Source organism: Zea mays, chromosome 6 (assembly GCF_902167145.1).
Source record: "Zea mays cultivar B73 chromosome 6, Zm-B73-REFERENCE-NAM-5.0, whole genome shotgun sequence".
NCBI lineage: Eukaryota > Viridiplantae > Streptophyta > Magnoliopsida > Poales > Poaceae > Zea > Zea mays.
The window spans coordinates 7,497,630-7,520,682 of record NC_050101.1 but is presented as its reverse complement, the minus strand read 5'-3'; the positions used below and the strand labels follow the sequence as shown (position 1 = coordinate 7,520,682).

General features: G+C 43.1%; 1 protein-coding gene across 2 annotated transcripts; it reads left to right on the top strand.

The window, feature by feature from the left end:
* The first annotated feature begins 19,788 nt into the window (after positions 1–19,788).
* Positions 19,789–22,365, top strand: LOC103628951 (glycolipid transfer protein 2). 2 transcript variants are annotated; one of them, XM_008650138.3, is made up of 5 exons: positions 19,789–20,252; positions 21,089–21,144; positions 21,298–21,564; positions 21,751–21,894; positions 21,995–22,365. In XM_008650138.3, the coding sequence occupies exons 1-5, from the start codon at positions 20,054–20,056 to the stop codon at positions 22,028–22,030; spliced, it is 702 nt and encodes a 233-aa protein (XP_008648360.1). In that variant the 5' UTR covers positions 19,789–20,053; the 3' UTR covers positions 22,031–22,365. The 2 variants fall into 2 exon arrangements, 1 of the variants encoding a protein (XP_008648360.1); XR_554016.4 differs by having other exon boundaries at positions 19,899–20,252; positions 21,744–21,894.
* The last annotated feature ends 688 nt before the right edge of the window (positions 22,366–23,053 follow it).

Below are 23,053 nucleotides of genomic sequence, written 5' to 3'. Positions count from 1 at the left end.
TGATATCAAAATCCTTGCATTTATCGCAAATTGCAACATGTTCTACAAATGAGCTCGATTTATTAGCTACCTCTAGCTTAGCACTTAAATCATCATTCAAAGTTTTTAAACTAGAGATAGATTCATTGCAAGTAGATAACTCAGAAGATAGTAATTCATTCCTTTTAATCTCTAAGGCAAGAGACTTTTGAACACTAACAAATTTGTCATGTTCCTCATACAAAATGTCCTCTTGCCTCTCTAGCAGTCTATCTTTTTCATTTAAGGCATCAATCAATTCATTAATCTTTTCTACTTTAGCTCTATCTAATCCTTTAAACAAGCTAGTATAATCTACTTCATCATCACTAGAATCATCATCACTTGAAGTAGTATACTTAGGGGTATCTTGAGCGCTTACCTTTTTCTCCTTTGCCATGAGGCAAGTATGACGCTCGTTGGGGAAGAGAGATGACTTGTTGAAGGCCAAGGCGGCGAGTCCTTCACCGTCAGAGTCGGAAGAAGAGCAATCTGAATCCCATTCTTTGCTATGGTGCGCCTCGCCCTTCGCCTTCTTGTAGGCCTTCTTCTTCTCCCTCTTCCCGCTCTTTTCTTGTTCCTGGTCATTAGCATTATCGGGACAATTCGCTATAAAATGACCAGTCTTACCGCATTTAAAACAGGAGCGCTTTCCCTTGGCTTTGCTCTTGTTGGGATGCTCCTTGCGTCCTTTTAGCATGGTCTTGAAGCGCTTAATGATGAGGGTCATCTCATCTTCGTTTAGCCCGGTAGCCTCAACTTGTGCCACCTTGCTAGGTAGCGCCTCCCTGTTGCTGCTTGTTGCCTTAAGTGCAACGGGCTGGGGCTCATAGATGGGCATTGGGTCATTCAATGCATCATCAACATATCTAGCTTCCTTGACCATCATACGCCCGCTTACAAACTTTCCGAGTATCTCCTCGGGCATCATCTTTGTGTACCTGGGATTTTCACGGATGAGGTTCACAATATGAGGGTCAATGATAGTAAAAGACCTGAGCATAAGTCGGACGACGTCATGGTCCGTCCATCTCGTGCTTCCATAGCTCCTGATCTTGTTGACCAGGGTCTTGAGCCTGTTGTACGTTTGCGTTGGCTCCTCTCCCCTGATCATGGCAAACCTTCCTAGCTCGCCTTCCACAAACTCCATTTTGGTGATCATGGTGGCGTCGTTCCCCTCATGTGAAATCTTGAGGGTGTCCCATATTTGCTTGGCATTGTACAAGCCGCTCACCTTGTTGTATTCATCCCTGCAATAATGATGCTAACAAAACAGTGGTAGCTTGTGCATTCTTATGAATTTGTTCGTTAATGAATACAGGGTTGTCCGTACTATCGAATTGCATTCCATTCTCAACTATCTCCCAAATACTAGGATGGAGAGAGAAAAGGTGACTACGCATTTTGTGACTCCAAAAAGCATAGTCCTCTCCATCAAAGTGTGGAGGCTTACCAAGAGGAATAGAAAGCAAATGGGCATTGGAATTATAAGGAATACGAGAATAATCAAATGAAAAATTTGAGTTAACTGGTTTCTTTTTCTCGTCGTAGTCGTCGTCTCTTGGGGAAGAAGAAGACTCGTCGCTATCGTAGTAGACGATCTTTTTTATGCGCCTCTTCTTCTTCCCGTCCTTCTTCTTATGACTTGAACCAGAGTCAGTGGGCTTGTTGTCCCTCGGCTCGTTGAGGAAGGACTCCTTCTCCTTGTCATTGACCACCATCCCCTTTCCCTTAGGATCCATCTCTTCGGGCGATTAGTCCCTTTCGTGAAGAGAACGGTTCTGATACCAATTGAGAGCACCTAGAGGGGGGGGTGAATAGGTGATCCTGTAAAATTCAACAACTAATAGCCACAAAACTTGGTTAAGTGTTAGTATGGCTAAGTAGCAAGCTCTTGCGAACACAATTATCACAGAAAAACAATCACAAAAGACACACGAGTTTATCCCGTGGTTCGGCAAGTATAACACTTGCCTACCTCCACATTTTAGCGTCCCAATGGACGAGGGTTGCACTCAACCCCTTTCAAGTGATCCAATGATCAACTTGAATACCACGACTTTTCTTTGCTTATCTCTTTTCCCGTTTGCGAGGAATCTCCACAAGTTGGAGTCTCTTGCCCTTACAATAAAGATCACGGTGAAAGCACAAGAGTAAGGATGGGAAGCAACACACACAAATCCGCAGCAATACACACACACAAGCCAAGACTTGAGCTCAAAATGAAGCACAACGAGTTCACTACAAGAACGGAGCTCAAATCACTAACACGGTCGATCAAGTGCGCGGAGACGGAGTGTGGAAGACTTAGAATGCTCAAAGTATGCTTGGTTTTCTCCTCCATGCGCCTAGGGGTCCCTTTTATAGCCCCAAGGCAGCTAGGAGCCGTTGGAGGCATTCTTGGAAGGCAAATCTTGCCTTCTGTCGGGTGGCGCACCGGACAGTCCGGTGCGCCACCGGACAGTCCCTGTAGCTGTCCGGTGCGCGATCTCCTTCCTTTTCTGGCGCATCCGACTGTTGCAGATTCGTGGCAGTTGGCGCACCGGACACTGTCTAGTGCACACCGGACAGTCCGGTGCCCATTGCCGACCATTGGCGCACCCACGCGTCGCGCGCGGATTGCGCGGCCGACCGTTGGCGCAGTCGATCGTTGGATCACCGGACAGTCCGGTGCACCACCGGACAGTCCGGTGAATTTTAGTCGTACGCCGTTGAATGTTTCCCGAGAGCGACGACTTCGCCACGGACGACTCACCGGACAGTCCGGTGCACCACCGGACATTCTGGTGATTTATAGCCGTACGCCGCCATCGAGTCTCGAGAGTGGCCTGTTCACCGAGACTGGTCTGGCGTACCGGACACTGTCTGGTGCACCACCGGACAGTCCGGTGCACCCAGACCGAGCAGGAGTTGGCTGTACCCAGCCAACTCATTTTCAATCGCTTTTCTCATGTTTCTAGCACTTAGACACAATACATTAGTACCCAAATCAATGTACTAAGTCTAGAAATGTACCATGTTGCATGATTTGCACTTCTTAAATCTTTGGCACAGTTTAACACTTAGAGAATATGTGTTGGGCACTTAATCACCAAAACACTTTAGAAATGGCCCAAGGGCACATTTCCCTTTCACAAATACTCATCCCTACAAGAGTCAAATGTCTACTCATAGACCATTGGAATTACTTCACATGGATCTTTTTGGACCAACATCTTTCATAAGTATTTGTGGTAATTCCTATTGTCTTGTAATTGTGGATGATTATTCTAGATTTACTTGGGTCTATTTTCTTCGAGATAAATCAAATGTATTTGAAACCTTTTCGTCATTTGCTATATTGGCCCAAAATAAATTTGATTTTGACATCAAGAAAGTTAGAAGTGATAATGGGTCAGAATTCAAAAATGCTAGAATTGATGAATATTGTGATGACAAGGGCATTAAACATGAATTCTCTTCCAAATACACACCGGAACAAAATGGAATTGTTGAGAGGAAAAATAGGCTCTTATTGATATGGCTAGGTCTATGTTAGCCGAATATAATGTGCTAGACTCCTATTGGGCCGAAGCCATTAATACCGCTTGTCATGCATCAAATAGATTATATTGTCACAAGCTTTTGAAAAAGACTCCCTATGAATTGCTTATTGGAAGAAAGCCAAACATTTCTTATTTTAGGGTGTTCGGTTGCAAATGCTATATTTTGAGAAAGGGTCATCGACTCTCTAAATTTGAGAAAAAATGTGATGAAAGTTTTCTTCTTGGATATTCATCAAATAGCAAGGCATATAGAGTTTTCAACAAAACTCATGGAATCATTGAAGAAGCATATGATGTAGAGTTCGATGAAACAAATGGTTCTCAAGATGAAAATGAAAACCTTAATGATGTTGGTGGAGTTCATTTGAGAAATGCTATGAAAACTATGGCTATCGGTGAAATAAAGCCAATAGAAGAAGATGATGATAGTATGGTTGTCATTCCATCCTCTTCAACTATGAATGAGGAAATTCAACAAAGTCAACGTAATGATGAAATTGAGGATGATCATGTTCAAGACATCTCGGGTCATGGAATTTCTCCTCAAAATACAACCAGTGATTTTCAAATTACGTCAAGAATTCATCATTCAATCATAAAAGATCACCCACCAAATCAAATTGTGGGTGATATAAGTAAAGGTGTTCAAACTCGATCTCATATAGCTTCATTTTGTGAGCATTTCTCTTTTGTTCCTTGTATTGAACCTAACTGTGTAGATGAAGCTCTACTTGATGTTGATTGGGTAAATGCAATGCATGAGGAATTAAACAATTTTACCCGTAATGAAGTTTGGGAGCTTGTTGAAAGACCAAAGGATCACAATGTTATTGGAACCAAATGGATATTTCAAAACAAGCATAATGAAGATGGTTTGGTGATAAGAAACAAAGCAAGACTAGTGGCACAAGATTATCCACAAGTAGAAGGATTGGATTTTGGTGAAACATTCGCACCCGTGGCAAGATTGGAAGCCATTCGAATTCTTCTCGCCTATGCTTGTGCTCATAATATCAAGATCTACCAAATGGATGTTAAGAGCGCCTTCTTGAATGGTAAGATTAGTGAATTGGTGTATGTGGAACAACCTCCTAGTTTTGAGGATCCCAAAAGACCTAACCACGTGTACAAGCTCTCTAAGGCTCTCTATGGGCTTAAGCAAGCTCCACACGCTTGGTATGAAAGGCTTAGGGATTTCTTGCTTTCCAAAGACTTCAAAATTGGGAAAGTTGACACTACTCTATTCACTAAAAGAATTGGTAAAGATTTATTTGTTTGTCAAGTTTATGTTGATGATATTATTTTTGGATCAACTAATGAGCTATTCTGTGATGAATTTGGTAAAATGATGTCAAATGAGTTTGAAATGTCCATGATAGGAGAATTGAGCTTCTTTCTCGGACTTCAAATCAAACAATTGAAAGATGGAATCTTTGTAAGTCAATCTAAATATATGAAGGATATGCTCAAAAAGTTTGGATTGGAAAATGCAAGTTCTATTAAGACTCCTATGGCAACAAATGGTCATCTTGATTTAGATGAGCGAGGTACCATTGTTGATCAAAAAAAATTTCGTTCAATTATTGGCAGTTTGCTTTACATTACCGCATCTAGGCCTGATGTTATGTTTAGTGTTTGCATGTGTGCTCGTTTTCAAGCATCACCTAGAGAGATTCACTCGAAGGCTGCCAAAAGAATTCTCAGATATTTGAAGCATACCCCCAATATTGGTATTTGGTATCCTAAGGGTGATCAATTTGAATTGATTGGTTATTCGGATTCGGACTATGCGGGATGTAAAGTTGATAGAAAAAACACATCAGGATGTTGTCAATTTCTTGGAAGGTCTCTTGTTGCATGGTCATCCAAGAAACAAAATTCAGTTGCTCTATCCATTGCTGAGGCAGAATATATATCGGCCGGTAGTTGTTGTGCTCAACTACTATGGATGAAACAAACCCTATTGGATTATGGGATTTCATTCAAAAATATTCCTCTCTTGTGTGATAATGAAAGTGCTGTAAAATTGGCTACAAATCCTGTTCAACACTCAAGAACGAAGCATATTGATATTCGACATCATTTCTTAAGAGATCATGTTGGCAAGGGAGATATTTCTGTTTATTCTATCGGCACAGATGATCAACTGGCTGATATTTTTACAAAGCCGCTAGATGAAGCAAGGTTTTGCAAGTTGTGGAGTGAAATGAATATAATTGATCTCTCAAATGCTGCTTGAACATGAGTAGAGACCTTTTTTTGTCATTTTTTATGAGTGTTATCTTCTATTTTTTATCACTTACTTTTATTGCATGAGAATAATTTTATATGTGCAAAAGATATTCACTTAGGTGTTTTATATATAAGCTTCTCTATACAAATCATATGATTAACAACATTGTCTATCATTTGTAAAAATCATATGTACAAAAGATTATTCACACGGGATATTGCAGTCATTCTGTCAGGCCGTGGACCATCCGGCGCTTCGGCTGCAGGAATGTCCGGATAGCCGTGCAGGCTGTCTGCGTCTACTAGGTCGCAGACCGTCCGTGCGGGGTCTTTTAATATAACCCGATGCCGCCTGACCTCTTCCACCTCTTTTGCCTCACTCGCACTCACCTACCTCCGCTTTTGAAACATTTTTTTCCTGTGATTGCTGCCCCTTTCGATTCCAAAGCGCGGACTGTCTGAGAATCCCTGTGGTGATCTCCTACGATGTCTTCCTCTCGGTATTAGTTTCTTTTTCTCTTATGCAATTTCTAAAATTATTGCAATTTTTAGGTTTTGCACAAATCGGTCCCTGATATGTTCTTGGATAGATCTTTCTTCAAATTGATCGGTGTAATTTAATAGGATTATCCTAGTGAACGCTATATAAAAATTTGGTTTCACTCTCTTGAGTATTTTTGCCTAAATGTTGGGATTATTGTTTGGAGCCCATTAGGGATCCAAAATCGCCTCTGACCAGTCGCGGACCGTCCGGTTGTGTAGTGCGGACCGTCCGATCCTTGCGCGCGGACCGTCCGGTGCACTTGCGCGGACTGTCCACCTCCTGACTGAGCTCCTCATTACTCATGTTGTTCTTCTTTTTGTTTTGTTATTCTCTTGTTATTGGGATTATTTATATTGTGTTTTTCAGTGGACTCGGTGGTATCAAGAAGAAGCTGGCTAGGCGATTTCTGTCTAAGCGTCGTCGTGCAGACGATTCTGACTATAATCCTGCCACAGATTCTGAAGCCCAATCCTCAGCTGGGGGCAGTGTTTCTTAGGATACCGAAGATGCTCCTCATTCTCACCCAGACTGCCCAATTGATATTATAGGATGGACCTATCCTAAGATGCTCTTCTCAATGGCTGAGTATTTTTCCAGAAGGACTATAGATCAATTCTCTCTGCCCAGTGACACCAACATTCAGTACTTCCATACTCAGTAGCAGTTTGATGTGTTTTGGGGCACTCTGATGGATATCAAATTTCATAAACATCAAGTTATTGACTGGGACTACATGCAGGGCCAAACTGTTATGGAAGGCTTACTAGCAAAATTTCAGGCATGTGGCTTATATGAGTTCATGGATCAAAGAACTGACTTTAATGAATTAACTATCAAGCAGTTTCTTGCCACTGCTGAAATCAACATTGATGAGCAGCTCATTGCATGGATGACTGGTTTTAAATGATATGTTGCTACATTTGCTGAATTTGCAGCGGCAAATAACCTGGATTATGCACTTATATCTTAGGGAGTTGATCTTTATACTGAGGATTAGTTTGAAGATATTGCTCAATATTATGAACCTGCCAGGCTAGGTATACCTAGGCGGTTTGGTGAGACTCCAGGACTGCGCCATCATCCAGCTGTCATTAACAAGATTGCAAGATTCTTCCAAAGAGTGGAGACAAAAGCAGAATTCGTGACAAATTCTGGAACATTATTGATCATGTCATGAAAGGGGAAGTCATGGATGTTGTTCTTTTCATGATGCGCCAGTTAAATGATCTGAAAATGGATAAGAACCAGAATCTGGCCTATGCACCATATATTATGGCCTTAATTAATGCCAAAACCATATTCGATGGGTGGTGTGAAACTGCTCACACACCATTCAGGCCATTCAAGAATGAAATTGGTTTCTTACCAGGCCTCTCACACCTTTCCCTGATCATGAGGAAGCTCGAGGACATGATTTCGATGATCAGCCTGTAGAGCAGCACATGCCACCACCTCCACCTCCACCTCCACAACATCAAGGTCAGTACTGGCAGCCTGCCCCTGGTTACTTTGATCCTTATTTTAACCAGATGCATCAAGGGCTCCAGACACATATTGATGGTCAGTTTCAAGGAATGATGTCACATGTAGATGACCGGTTCGATCATTTGCACTCCACATTTGATGGCCAGTTCTCTGACTTACATGAGAGATTTACAGTTGTCGACTCTCAACTGGATGGGGTCCATACACAGTTTAATGATCTTCGTTCACATATTCACACTACTATGCATGATCCTATTATGAACAGAATGAACTATATGCAACAAAGCTTTCAGGACAATATGGGTGCCCTGTCCAGTCAGTTTGAAAATCTCTCTACTAGTGACAGTGTCCATGCTCTGGATGACAGACAGCAGCAGCTTCAAAATGATTTTAGTCAATTCACTTCCATATTTGACAGCTTCAGCTCTCACTTTTACTCCATGTATCCTCGTCCTCCACCGGGTGCGCAGTAATGTTCCCTTTGTGGAAATTGATGCCAAAGGGGGAGTGAGAAGTGATGACTCAAGGAAAAGCCTGCTGATCCTGCCGCATATTATGCTACTTATGCTACTACTTATGTTACTACTTATGCTACATTTATGTTTAAAGCTACTCAGTAATTATGTCGCTACTCAGTTATTATGTCGCTTTAAACCTTGTTTACATTGTTGTGTTTAAATTTTTATCCGGTTGAATTTTTTTATGGTTAATCGAGGTAGTTTTTACTTTTCACTTCCACTCTTCATACTACTATGTACCTCGACAACCAAGATTATAGGAAGGTCTTCGCCAAAAAATCTGACACGCAATATGTGTAAATTTGTGATCTAGATATTCTCTATGCACACATTTAGGGGGAGTTATTCCTACTCTCTGAGTTTTCTGTGATGGCTTATCGATATTTCAGATGAACTTCAAAGTCCAGCTAAGTCACTCAAAAACTCATCTCAAATCTTTCTTATACCCAGAAGGTAAGAAAGGTTGGGAAACAAAAAATTCATTACACAAAAATATGCGGTGTTGTCATCAATTACCAAAAAGGGGGAGATTGTGATTTCTCTAGGCCTCTAAGTGATGTTTTCGTAATAAATGACAACCGATTGCGGACTAACAGTTCCTCGAGTGATAAGATTGCAGGACTAAATCACATGGTACAACAAAGTTCTTGAGGAATCATAATCATTGATTGTGGATCAAGTGAAGGTAAAGGTAAAACATAGGTTTTTGCTTTTGCCGGTCAGCAGGTGCTTAGAGAAGAAATTGACTGGTTTAATAGGATAGACAATCGTACTATTAAGAGGGGTCAATGAACTTGAATGGTGTATGACTTAGTGCCTCGTAGACAATAAACAGTAATATGTATATGAGGGGGTAATAGCGCTACGGATTTCAAAATTAAGTTTTTCTTGAGATAGCGCAAAAACTTGTTTCCCTGAGGACGACGGACCATTCGAGCTAGATGACCGGACCGTCCGCGCCTCTGCCAGAGAAGTTTGTCCCTGCCTCATTGTGGCGGACCGTCCGCATAAGGAAAATCGAGTTTGGGCAGGGATAGTGTATTTTTGGGTCTTTGTACTACGGACCGTCTGGTGTTTTTAGTTGGACGGTAAGTGGTCATTTGCGGACCATACGGCCATGAATGGCGGACCATCCGCTCGTTTTACTGAGACGTTTCATGTTGTCTGTTATTCAAGTGTGTCAGGTTCCGAACCGTCCGGCCCCAGTGGGCGGACCGTCCGACCTTGACTTTTCTGACAGCTCTGACAGGGTTCAAACGGTCAATATAACCATTACTAGTGCGGTGGACCATCCGGCCCTAGGGCGCGGATCGTTCGTGTGTACGCAGAAACTGTGTAAGTTGCCCTTAACGGTTGCATATGAGTAGAGGGGCTATAAATAGAAGGGTAGCTCATGTGTGGAGCCCCTCTTGGCCATTTCTAGCAGACATTGAACTCATTAGTGAGCATCCCACTCAACCACTCACACTAGTTGATTGAGATCACATTCTAGTGAGTGATTGAGACACCATAGAGCATTCGCATCCATTGAAATCTTTGAGGCACTAGGTGATACACTGAGCAAGCGTCATCGACTTGTTACTCTTGGAGGTTGCCGCCTCCTAGACGGCTTGGGTGTTGTCTTCGTCGAGCTCTCCGTGAAGACTGTGGAGGAGCCGCAAAATTGATTGTGAGAGGTTTGCGCCTACCTCGCCGGAGTGGCAAAGGTGACACTAGTGAAATCGAGGTATTGAGTGAGTTCTTGTCCACTTGGCTCAAAGATCAAGTCGTGTCTTGGTAGAGGAGCAAGTGAGAGCTTGAATTCCACCTCAACGTGGATTAGGGGTGAACGAAAAATCACCGATACCACGGGATAAATCTCGGTGTCTTTCTCGCAACTAATTTACATTGTTTACAAGTAGTTGGTAACTTATATATTGTTTACCTTTGTGACATTAGATTACATTGCTAGTTGCATTTAATTGGTTCATCAAGGCTACAAATATTTTCATCCACTGTTGTTTTAATTAAATTTGTCTAGTGTATTTCATTTTAGTCAAAACCGTCTATTCAACCCCCTCTAGCCGGTGTCCTAGATCCTACAAACGAGAATAGTCATCCACAATTACAAGACAATACTTACTCCCACCGATGCTTATGTAAGCGATCGGGCTGAATAAATCCATGTGGAGTAGCTCAAGCGGCCTGTCGGTCGTCATAATATTCTTGTGTGGATGGTGGACGCCAACTTGCTTTCCTGCTTGACATGCACTACAAGCCCTGTCTTTCTCAAAATAAACATTTGTTAGTCCCAAAATGTGTTCTCCCTTTAGAAGTTTGTGAAGATTCTTCATTCCAACATGGGCTAGTCGGCGATGCCAGAGCCAACCCGTATTAGTCTTAGCAATTAAACAAGTGTTGAGTTCAGTTGTGTTCTCATTGAAATCAACTAGATATAGCTGACCCTCTAACACTCCCTTAAATGCTATTGAATCGTCACTTCTTCTAAAGACAGTAACACCTATATCTGTAAAAAGACAATTGTAGCCCATTTTGCATAATTGAGAAACAGAAAGCAAATTGTAATCTAAAGAATCTATAAGAAAAACATTGGAAATAGAATGGTCAGGTGATATAGCAATTTTACTAAGTACTTTGACCAAACCTTGATTTCCATCCCCGAATGTGATAGCTAGTTTGGGATCTTGTTTTTCTCGTAGGAGGAGAACATTCTCTTCTCCCCTGTCATGTGGTTTGTGCATCCGCTATCAATATTCCAACTTGAGCCTCCGGATGCATAAACTTGCAAAACAAATTTAGGCCTTGTTCTTAGGTACCCAAACAGTCTTGGGTCCTTTTACGTTAGAAACAAGCACCTTGGGTACCCAAACACAAGTCTTTGAACCCTTGTGTTTGTCCCCAACATATTTGGCAACTACTTTGCCTGATTTGTTAGTAAGCACATAGGAAGCATCAAAAGTCTTAAATGAAATGTTAGGCTCATTTGATGCAGCAGGAGTTTTCTTTTTAGGCAATTTAACATGAGTTGATTGCCTAGAGCTAGAAGCCTCATTCTTATACATAAAAGCATGATGTGAAATAGTATGATGTTTCCTAGCATGAATTCTCCTAATTTTGTGCTCATGATAATTAGCAGGATATAAAATATAGCCCTCATTATCCTGAACCATGGGAGCCTTGCCCTTAACAAAATTGCACAATCTCTTAGGGGCATTAAGCTTGACATTGCTTCCCTGTTGGAAACCAATACCATCCTTAATGTCAGGGCGTCTCCCATTATAGAGCATACTTCTAGCAAATTTAAACTTTTCATTTTCAATTTCATGCTCATTAACTTTAGCAGTTAATTGAGCTATATGATCATTTTGTTGTTTAATAAGAGCAAGGTGATCATTTATAGCATCAACATTAACATCTAGACATCTAGTACAAATATAAACATGATCAACAGTAGATGTAGACGGTTTGCAAACCTTTAATTCATCTATCTTAGACTTTAGCATGACATTCTCATTTCTAAGACATGAAATGGAATCATTGCAAACATTTAAATCTTTAACCTTAGAAATTAAGCTATCATTTTCTTTTCTAAGGCTAGAAATTGAATCATTACAAGCATTTAACTTTTCAACCTTAGCAATTAAACTAGCATTCTCAGTTCTAAGGTTTGAAATAGAGTCATGACAAATGCTAAGCTCTTTGGTTAAGTTTTCACATTTTTCTACTTCCTGAGCATAAGCATTTTTCAGTTTAAGATGTTTTTTGTTTTCTTTAATAAGGAAGTCCTCTTGGCTTTCCAAGAGATCATCCTTCTCATGAATAGCTTCTATTAATTCATTTAATTTTTCCTTTTATTTCATGTTGAGGTCGGCAAAAAGAGTAAGCAAATCATCTTCATCTTCACTAGAGCTACCCTCATCACTAGATGTTGTATATTTGGGGTGGTTCTAGATTGTACCTTCTTTTTCTTGCCGTCCTTCGCCATGAAACATTTGTGGCCGACGTTGGGGAAGAGAAAAAGGCCCTTGTTGATAGCGATGTTGGCGGCGTCCTCGTCGGAGGAGGAGTTGGTGGAGCTCTCATCGAAGTCCCATTCTCGACACACGTGGGCATCGCCACCTTTCTTCTTGTAGTACCTCTTATTTTCCTTCTTATTTCCTTTCTTGTCGTCGTCCCTGTCACTTTCACTAGACATTGGACATTTAGCAATGAAATGACCGGGCTTACCACATTTGTAGCACACCCTTTTGGAGCGGGGTTTGTAGTCCTTCCCCCTCTTGTGCTTGGATTTGGCGAAAGCTCTTGATGATGAGCGCCATTTCTTCATTGTCGAGCTTGGAGGTGTCGATTGGAAGCCTACTTGATGTAGACTCCCTCTTCCCTTCTTCTGTCACCTTGAATGCGACGGGTTGCACCTCGAGTGTGGAGGTGGCACCTTGCTCCAAGTTGACAATATGTTTGGAGTCTTTGATCATAAGTTCAAAGCTAACAAACTTGCCAATTACCTCCTCGGGAGACATCTGTTTATATCTAGGGTCTCCACGAATTAGTTGCACTTGAGTGGGATTACGAAAAACAAGTGATCTAAGAATAACCTTGACCATCTCATGGTCATCCCACTTGGTGCTCCCGAGGTTGCGCACTTGGTTGACCAAGGTCTTGAGCCGGTTGTACATCGCTTGTGGATCCTCTCCCTTGTTGAGGATGAATCGACCGAGTTCTCCCTCGATCGTCTCGCATTTGGTGATCTTGGTCACCTCATCCCCTTCGTGCGCTGCCTTGAGCACGTCCCAAATTTCTTTGGCGCTCTTTAACCCTTGCACCTTATTATACTCCTCTCGACACAAGGAGACGAGGAGTATAGTTGTGGCTTGGGAGTTAAAGTGCCTAATTTGGGCGACCTCGTCCAAGTCGTGGCCTTTGTCCCCCACCTTAGGTACCTGCGCTCCAAACTCAACAATGTCCCAAATGCTTGCATGGAGTGAGGTTAGATGAAGCCTCATTTTATCACTCCACATACAATAATCCTCACCATCAAAATATGGTGGTTTGCCTAAGGGAACGGAAAGTAGAGGAGCGCGTTTAGAAATACGAGGATAGCGAAGTGGCATCTTACTATACTTCTTGCGCTCATGGCGCTTAGAAGCGACGGACGAGTCGGAGCTTGAAGACGTGGAGGATGATGAAGAGTCGGTCTCGTAGTATACCACCTTCTTCATATTCTTCTTCTTGTCGCCCTTCCGATGCGTCTTGTTGGAGGAAGAGGATTCCTCCTTATGCTTGTGACCGGACTCCCTTGAGAGGGTTCTCCCCGAGCTTGCGGGCTTGTCGCCAATCACGATATCCCTTTTGGCGTGTTCTCCTGACATCACTTCGAGTTGTTAGACTCTTAATGAAGTACCGAGCTCTAATACCAATTGAAAGTCGCCTAGAGGGGGTGAATAGGCGTAATCTGAAATTTACAACTTAAAACACAAACTACAAGCCCGAGGTTAGCGTTAGAACTTAAATCAAGTCCGGGAGAGAGGGGAAAACAAATCAACCAAGAAATAAAGCGAGTGAGCACGGTGATTTGTTTTACCGAGGTTCGGTTCTAAAGAACCTAGTCCTCGTTGAGGTGGTCACAAAGACCGAGTCTCTTTCAACCCTTTCCCTCTCTCAAACAGTCACTTAGACCATGTGAGCCTTCTTCCTTAATCTCACGGGTCACATAGACCCCACAAGGACCACCACATAATTGGTGTCTCTTGCCTTGCTTACAAAGCACTTGAGAGTAAGAATTGAAAATAAAAAGAAGGCCAAGCCAAGCAAACAAGAGCAACAAAGAAACACAAGAGACCCTCTCACAAGTCCTAATGCACTAGAGTTGATTTGGGGACTTTGAGTGGATCGATCGCTTTGATTGTGTCTTGGAGTGAAGTCTATTGCTCTTGTATTGAATGCAATGTTCATAATGCTTGGATGCTTGGAGTTGTGGTGGTTGGAGGGTATTTATAGCCCTCAACCACCAACAAGCCGTTGGGGAAGGCTGCTGTCGATGAGCGCACCGGACAGTCCAGTGCGCCACTGGACACTGTCCGGTGCGCCGCCACGTCACCCAACCGTAGGGTTCGGGAGCAGTTGACCGTTGGAGGCTTTGTCCTCATGCGGCACCGGACAGTCCGGTGCCACACCAGACAGGTCTTGTTCACTGTCTGATGCGCCTCTGACTTCTGGCGCGCACTGTTCGCGTACTGTAGCGCTGACAGGGTGCCGTTGCAGTCGATCGTTGCGCTGGATAGTCGTTCCTCCGCTAGCGGAGGGCGCCTAGAAAAACCTGAGAGTGGCTGGTTTGATCTGTATGGTCCTGGCACACCGGACACTGTTCGGTGGTGCACCGACAGTCCGATGCGCCATTCCTCAGCACACTCAAGTTTCTTTTGCTCCTTTGTATTTGATCCCTAACTTGAATATTTATTGGTTTGTGTTGAATCATTATGCACCTGTAGAACATATATTCTAGAGCAAACTAGTTAGTCCATATATTTGTGTTGGGCATTCAACCACCAAAATTAATTGTGGGAAATGGTTAACCCTATTTCCCTTTCAGTATGTGAAAAAGAAGACCGGACCAAGTGATCGGTCAAAAAAGTGACCTCGCTCATCTACCCAAGAGCAACAACAGGTAAGACTGATTGAGTCATCTCACTAATCGGAGGAGTAGCACATCACGATATTCATTTAATACCCAATGTACCTACATGGACACCTCCACCCCCATACCCACTTATGCCATATCAGTATGCATACATACCACCACCTTATATCCCAAATTAAATGTGCATCATGCCACCATATTCATATGGGATGCCACAGTACCCCACTTGGGGGAACCCCAAACTTCTGTATTTGACAGGTTGGCACCCCCAGTGAAAGACCGATTGGATTCACCTCAATCTGGTCACCTGACATAGGTCTAGCAAGATTATCTGACTACTCGGCCGCAAAGGCCAACCAATCTAACAGGGGCATAGAGAGAAAATGTATACAAGCACCAAAAGAATGACAAAAGGAGATGTCATCAAAGTAGGCACAACAGATGTCATCATATGTAACACCCTCAATTTGGGGGTATAAAATTCCTTCTTTAATATCCACCAAATTCAGGTGTTACCTCTCTTCCCCTCTCTCTCCATTTCTTTTTCTCTTTCCTATAGTAGAGGAGTGGTTACTTTATTTGGAAATGTAATTATACTCAGGTAGACAAAACTCCAAGGAATTATGAAATGTTGCATCATGCTGAACCCCAAACTGTATTCTTGTTTGATGCATATGCTTGAGGTGTTCTAATTGGAGTTTGTGGCATATTTGAATTTGAATCCAAAGGAGACAAATAAAAGAAAAGGAAATCATAATTCGAAATAAAAAGGAAAAGGAAAAGAACCCGCTACCTCGTCCCCCCTCGGCCTTTCGACCAACCGGCCCATTTCCCCTCCTGCGCACCCGCTCCACCTCTCTCTGCCCGATGGGTCTGCCTTGTTGGCGTCGTCGCCCTCAGGCCCCATGCACACCCTCTCCCTCTACCCCGCGGGCCCCGCTTGCCAGCCGCTTTGCACATGCAACCACCGCGCCTCAGAGCCGCCCTATGGACCCGACTCATCAGTGGGACTGCGAGAGTTTAAACCCGTGTGGCCTTGCCTGTCATCCTCACCCTCGCCTTCCCCGTCCCGCGAACTGCCCCTCCGCCAGCACGCACACACACCGAGGAAGGCGGCCCACGTCGCCCCCCTCCTCGCGCAACCACCGCTGCCCTGTCTCCTTTTGAGCTCCACGCACACCCGCCCCCTTCCCCTGCCTCATTTCTCTCGCCAGCAGCCTGCCTCACGTAAACCATCGTCGCTCCGAGCTCCGCCAATGCACAAGAGCCCCACGACGAGCCCGCCTTGTTGTTCCTGCCCGAGGACCACCACCGCCGACCAAAGCCCACCGAGGTCGACTCCACCTTAGGTAAGCACGTCGACCGATATTTCTTTTCTCTCTCCCCCGTTCTCTCTTCTCCGTTGTGCAGTCGCCGGTGAAGGTCGGCCACAACATTACACCATCATGCTAGGGTCCTTCGGTCGGCCGCTGCTGCCCCACGTCCCCCTTTTTCCCTCGAGCGTCGGCACCCTGACCATGGTGCCTGCTCCATGCACGGGAGGGAGGTAGACGATGAACCCTGACATCCAGGGCACGCTGTCATCCTCCTCACGTCGCCCCTCCTTCCCCCACTCTAGGTCACCGACCGATGAACAGTTTGCGTCGAGCGCCCATGCCTGCGTATGTGTGGTGTACTGGTGTGCATTGTGTGTCTGTGTAGACTGTAGAGCACATGCATCTCAATTTAGTGCCACCCCGAAAGCTTTGAGCGAGCGGAGCCAATCAAATGATATAAAAGAAGACTACAGGCGCCAGAGAACTCGTAGAACTTTTGGCTAAGATCGATACATGTTTTTATCAGTTTAATAAATATTTATTATTATGTGCTACCAGTTTAATAAATATTTATTATATGACTGTGCCCATGGGTGTACCCGCAGGTGCCATAAACCCGCGGGTAGCGGGTTTGGGTAACATACGCTACCCGTCACGAGTAGCGGGTGTGGGTACGGGTTTAACATTAATCTCGCGGGTACGAGTTTGTAATCTCTGTACCCGCGGGTTTTAAACTCGTTGCCATCCCTAGTCTGATCTTGGTTCTCTTCATTATTTTCTTGGGATAGAGTTTTCCTCTTCATCTGAGTGTTTTTATCTGACTCAAGAGAAGTACATTCTAGATCTTCTTGATCGGGCCTCTCTTACTGATCAGCGGACAATTGACACTCCAATGGAACTCAATGTTCATCTTCGTGCTACGGATGGTGAACCTCATGAGGATCCTACTCGTTATTGTCACATTGTTGAGAGTCTTGTTTACCTTGGTGTTACTCGTTCTGATATCTCATACTCTGTACATATTCTTAGTCAGTTTGTTTCCACCCCCACTCAGCTTCACTACAGTCACTTGCTCTGGGTATTACGTTATCTTCGTGGGACTATCTCTCGCCGTTTGTTCTTTCCTCGATCCAACTCTTTACAGCTCCAAGCATATTGTGACGCTACTTGGCCTAGCGATTCCTCTGACAGTCGTTCTCTTTCTGCCTATTGTGTTTTTCTTGGTGATTCCCTCATTGCTTGGAATACTAGGGAACAGGTAGCAGTTTCTCGTTCGAGTGCAGAGGCTGAGTTACGTGTTATGGCTCTTGTGACTGCTGAGGTTACTTGGTTCCAGTGGTTGCTTGAGGATTTTGATGTCTCTATTTGTATGCCGATTCCTCTTTTGTATGACAGTAAATGTGCTATTAGTGTTGCTCGTGATCCGGTAAAGCATGAGCTTACCGAGCATATTGGTGTTGACGCTCATTATACACGAGCACATATACATGATGGTGTTGTTTCTCTTTGGTACGTACCGTCAGAGCTTCAGCTGGCAGATTTTTGCACCAAGGCACAGACCCATGCTCAGCATCGGATTTATCTCTCCAAATTAAACTCAACGTTCTTGATCCACCGTGAGTTTGACCCGGGTGTTAGTGATATATGTCCATATTTATATTTTTCCCTTATATATTTGTAATCTGGTGTACTTATATATATTTGGTTCTAGAACGCTCCTCATAATATAGATGTACTATTTGTATCAGTAGCCACCTCCACTGTTAAAAAAATGCAGCTGCTGCCAGGACACCGGTCCTAACACTATTGGCCGACCCACACATCGTCACCGTTTTGTAATAAACATGATTCGTCGATATGTACTGACAACATTGAAAACTGCAAACAGCAGAAACTGTGCTGCATCTCTTTCCTGCGATCTTATCACAGCAATGCTTAGCTAGTAAGAGTACTAGTATTTTTTTAAGACATATGGAGTAGATCCCAAGTCAATGCAACCGCTCTCGTACGTTGGGAAGCAACGCAGCCAAGCTCTCATCTCATCTCATAGGCCACATGTAAACTTGATGAGGTGATGTGATGTGATGCACATCTTGTACTATTCTAGAGCTGTTGTGATGTCGGCTGCCACTGGTTTCAAATCACAGAGAAGGTGCCGTGCAGGGAGGCACCCAGCGAGAGCATATACTACTGTATGTCTCATTGATAATCTTCTTCGAATTCTCATGCATTGCTGGTATATATATATACACACACACTCTCCATGACAGATGGCAAAACCACAGTTTTTTCCCCAATTTAATTAATTACAGTCCTAGCTAGCTAGTGTTGCTTGACTTTGCTTCGGGCAATGTGTGGCCAATCTGCCCTGGGGAGCAGATTCTGTGGGTTGGGTTCACCTGCGTACGTACTTTACCTGCGGATTTCCTTTGCCATGCACACTCCCTCAATTAACATTTTATATTTTGGTAGTAAGCTAAGGTTTTAATCTTTCACAAGTCGTGGTCTCACATACTGTCATGACGATGTCGTTCAGCTAAGAGAAAAGGAAACCCCCTTTCTGTTATACCACAACAGAAATACAAATATTTGAGCATAGAGATGAGAAGAGAGATGGAAGAATCTGTCCGACTTCGCGATACGGCTTTAACCCGGTTGCGGCTTCTACAATATTTTGTTTCTATGGATTGCAGCTGCGGGCAGCCGAACAAGATAGTTCAGTCAGCCGTCGCAGTAGTAGCTTAGCCCACTGAATCCTGATGGATCCAATTCCAAGTGTCAAATGTAACTATCAGGGTACATTTTTTTACATACATAAACTCCTGACATCAGGAACACTTCGTTTTTTTTTCCTGTGATGCACGCATGGATCTGGCCGTGGGTTAGCTTGGGCAGGAAAGGGTGTTAGAAAAGACAAGGGCCAACATCGCAATCGCAAGGCTCTGGAAGAAAGAACTGGCCAGCAATACCCAGCTTCAGTTGTTTGGTTCCAAGTTGCCAATTATTGACAAGACAAAATGTACGATGGCTATGCATCGCTGCACCAGAAAACAAGCATACATGCATGCAGCATTATCCGCTGGAGCTGTATTTAAACTGCAGGAAAGAATCTGTATTTAAACTGATTGCTACAAGGATCATTACAAAACAAGCAACGGGCCGGGACTTATCATGAGACTTGTTTAAGCCCACTGTCAGTGCAATAAACAAAATCCAGTTATGTAGAGAAGTCCAAGAATAAACGTACGGCTTTACCTTCAAGAATCTGTATATTTTTTTTCTTGGTTCAGAAAACAATCTGTATTTTTCACTGGTTGGAGTTTGGGCGTAGGTTGCCGCGAAAGCTTTCACCAACAATCATGCATATAGAAAAGGGATTATATTAGTATAACAAGTACACACAGCAATGTGTGAATGTGAATAAACAAGTCCATCCAGGCCAACTGCATCTGGCAATTAAAATCATCTCTCCCGGCCGAGTAAGGACAGGAGGCACCACCCGTTTTTTACTCTCAATAATTCCCAGTTGGCTGTTCTGACTTGACACAGAGAGGGATGCGATGAACAACACAAGACGCCGCTGTTTATTTTTTAAAGAAAAGGAAAGAAAAGAAGAAAAGGACAGAAACTAGAAGTTGACCCCATCATTTGTCCCAAGAAATGCCAGCAAATGAGCTTGCTTCCGTGTGTATAAGTAGTGGATTAGCTGAGGCTCGGGGTGGTTCAGGTGATAAGGAAAGGTAGTGGTAGGAGGATAGATGGAGAGGAAACGGAAGGAGATGGAGAAGGGCAAGTCTGAGCTGAGACTGGCCATGGAGGAGCTCCGTTTGTGCGGTTCAAGAGATGGGGCGGAGGAGGAGGAGGAGGTGCAGGTTCAGCAGGTGAAAGTGCAGGAGCAGCACAAGTCATCCACAATGGACCTCCTCTATGTCTCCAAGCAGCTCATCCATGTCCTTGGTTCGTAACTCATTATGCTCTGTCATACATATGCAAGTTCTGTACTGAAAAACAGCTCCATTTTCAGTCCAGTTATTATTTTTTTGAAAGATCCGGTTGCCCGGCTTTGATTTGTAATAAGGAGGTCTAGCGACCATTTTCAGTCTGGGTTATTTCGATCGATTGTCAGGTAGTTTCAGACTTTCAGCAGGTCTAGTGTTCTGATCAATAACCATCAATTGTTTTACCTTGTTTTGTTCATATACAGTATGTTCTTCTGAGGGGACTTTTCAGTAGATGTGATGTTATTATTCTGAATCTTGCTTTGCATTGAGCAAAGGGGAAAAAAATGGTTGTTTCTGTATGCAGGTTCTGTGTGCAGGTGTTGTGGGTCAGGTTTAGCATTCCTCAACGTGTTGTCATATATGGGATGTGACAATTTGCACACACACTTTGTGCCCTGTTGGATTCTTGGAGGGAATGGATACCTCAACTAAATAAGTGGCCAAGAGGCATTTAACCTTTTTCTGTCATGGATCATGATGCCACCAAATTGGACATGTGCTGATATATTTCTTTTAGCCTGACAGGCAGTGATCAGTGATGTAGTGCCATAGCGCTTCCCAAATGATTTCTTTTTCAGACATCATAGGGCTTGTTATTAAACCTTTTTTTTCTGTAGTGGAAGTCTTTAGTAAAATTTCCTAGAACAGTACATTGAGAAGATACAAAGTTTTGTAAAAAGCAACATATTCCATTGGCTGTTGCTTTTTCGTGTGCTACTCTCTCCACTATATATCTCTCTCTTTCTGAAAAATCAGAGTAAACTGACAAACTCTACCCTCTGTTGGATGAAGATGAGATTGGACCAACTCTGCTAGTCCTGAGGCAGGACATTCAGCAAAATGTCCAGGTAACCCACCCTTCTGCACTTAGCATGCCTGTCATCACTTTTTTTTGTACAGACTTACTCCCAAGCTGCTATACAGTTGTCAGTTGCCACCAATTCATTTGCATCTGTTCGAATCACTAACCTAGAATTGCCTCTATGATCTCCTTCCCGCAGAGGTTACAAGACCTGCATGAAAAGGACTGTTCCAAATACGCGTGCTTGACGGCGATAGTCACCGAGGAAATGGAGCAAGGGACAGCGAAGAAGACCAAGAGCTGCACCAGAGCTATCATCTGGCTGTCTAGGTCGATAAAATTCTCAAAGTACTTACTGGAGAGGCTGCTGGAGACTCCTGAGTCGAGCCTGGAAGAGATCGTGGAAGAAGCCTACGCAAATACTCTGAAGCCATGGCATGGCTGGATCTCGTCAGCTGCTTACAAGGTATATCACCTGGATACTTATTCCGCATTCCTCAGCTAGTACAGTCACATCTATTACTTTCTGGTTTGCAGATACACTTCTTTGTTGTTTACATTTGTGGTCATGCTTGCTGAGCTAAGTGTGCTACTAATTACTAGTAGGTTTGGTTTTTGCTCACTGACCTAATCTGTCGAGCATAGTTGTCAGGTAGCACTGAAGCTCATCCCGGAAAGAGAGTTCTTCGTAGCGCTGCTGATGGGTAACTGTCAAGACTTGGAGGATCTAGCAGAAGATGCCAGGATGCTGGCCTATGCCGTCCAGCCCTTGTTACAGGAGATCGATGCGATTTCGGTCAGGGCTTCGAACTCCACATCTCTGTTTGCTGAGATTAGTTGAAGCTGCGATTAAAGATAAGAATCTCTTGCTCATGCAATCTTTATATGATTTGCAGGCTAAGCACAACCTGGACAAGATGAAATCCTCTTAGGACACGAGGATTTTGCCGATCACCTGGTGACTGTACATAGCTGCATACGTGACCTGACCTTGTCTTGTGGCTGTAAAAGTGAAAGGTGTAATTTTGGGGTTTGTCTGTAGATTTCTAGTGACATATCGAATGTGTAAAAAAAAAAAGTTGTCTTCAGTGTATCCCTGCAGTGGTTTTAGTGCATGTATACCCCTCACGACCTAGGCACAGAATCCTCTTCTAGTGTCAAATTGTGTAGTGCTTGTTTTCTTTCTTCGATTTTTTTCCAACGTAATGGCACAACCTCTGCTTTTTAATAAGAAGAAAACAAGAAGATCCTGGACAGTTTCAGCTCTGCTACTGGGTTTTGCATAAATTATCAAAAAAGGTGTGCTGACACCTCTAAACATGGAATATCCCTCAATTCAACAGTGTGTGGAAGTGCTTGGCTGCAAACGTGAAGGGTTTTCCCAATCCTATCTTGGCCTTCCTCTCACCCTATCCAAGCACAGATTAACATCTTTCTCCTCTTCCATTGCATAAACAGATATGTATTTGGCAAGCTAGCAGGCTTCCCTACTTAATCCCATGAGAAAATCCCTTCAATACCATCCAAACATATATCAATCCCTTCAATGCCATCAGAATTTATAGCTTCTCTTCAACCCCATCAAATTTAAATTTTAATCCCTTGAATACCATTACCGTTAGTTTGGAGTTAACGCCGTTAGTTCAATTTAAAGTCAATCTCTTCAATGCCATTAAAATCTATATTGACCCCTTCAATGCCACTAGAAATTGGTTTGATATATTTGGGGTTTAAAAATTTCAAAATCAAAAAATATGGATCAGATTTTTAAAATTCCACGATTTTTAAAAACTTAAGTACATACTTTTTTTTAAACCCCAAAATTACTTCGCTATATCAGTTCGTTTTTAAAAAACTTAAGTATGGACTTAAGGTTTTAAAAATCGTGGAATTTTAAAAATCTGATCCATATTTTTTTATTCTGAAATTTTTAAACCCCAAATAGATCGAACCAA

Coding starts and splice junctions, on each gene's coding strand:
- LOC103628951 (XM_008650138.3), top strand. CDS start 20,054: ATGGAGAGGAAACGGAAGGAGATGGAGAAGGGCAAGTCTGAGCTGAGA. Junction 21,145..21,297: donor ACATTCAGCAAAATGTCCAG/GTAACCCACCCT, acceptor TCCTTCCCGCAG/AGGTTACAAGACCTGCATGA. Junction 21,895..21,994: donor AGGAGATCGATGCGATTTCG/GTCAGGGCTTCG, acceptor TATGATTTGCAG/GCTAAGCACAACCTGGACAA.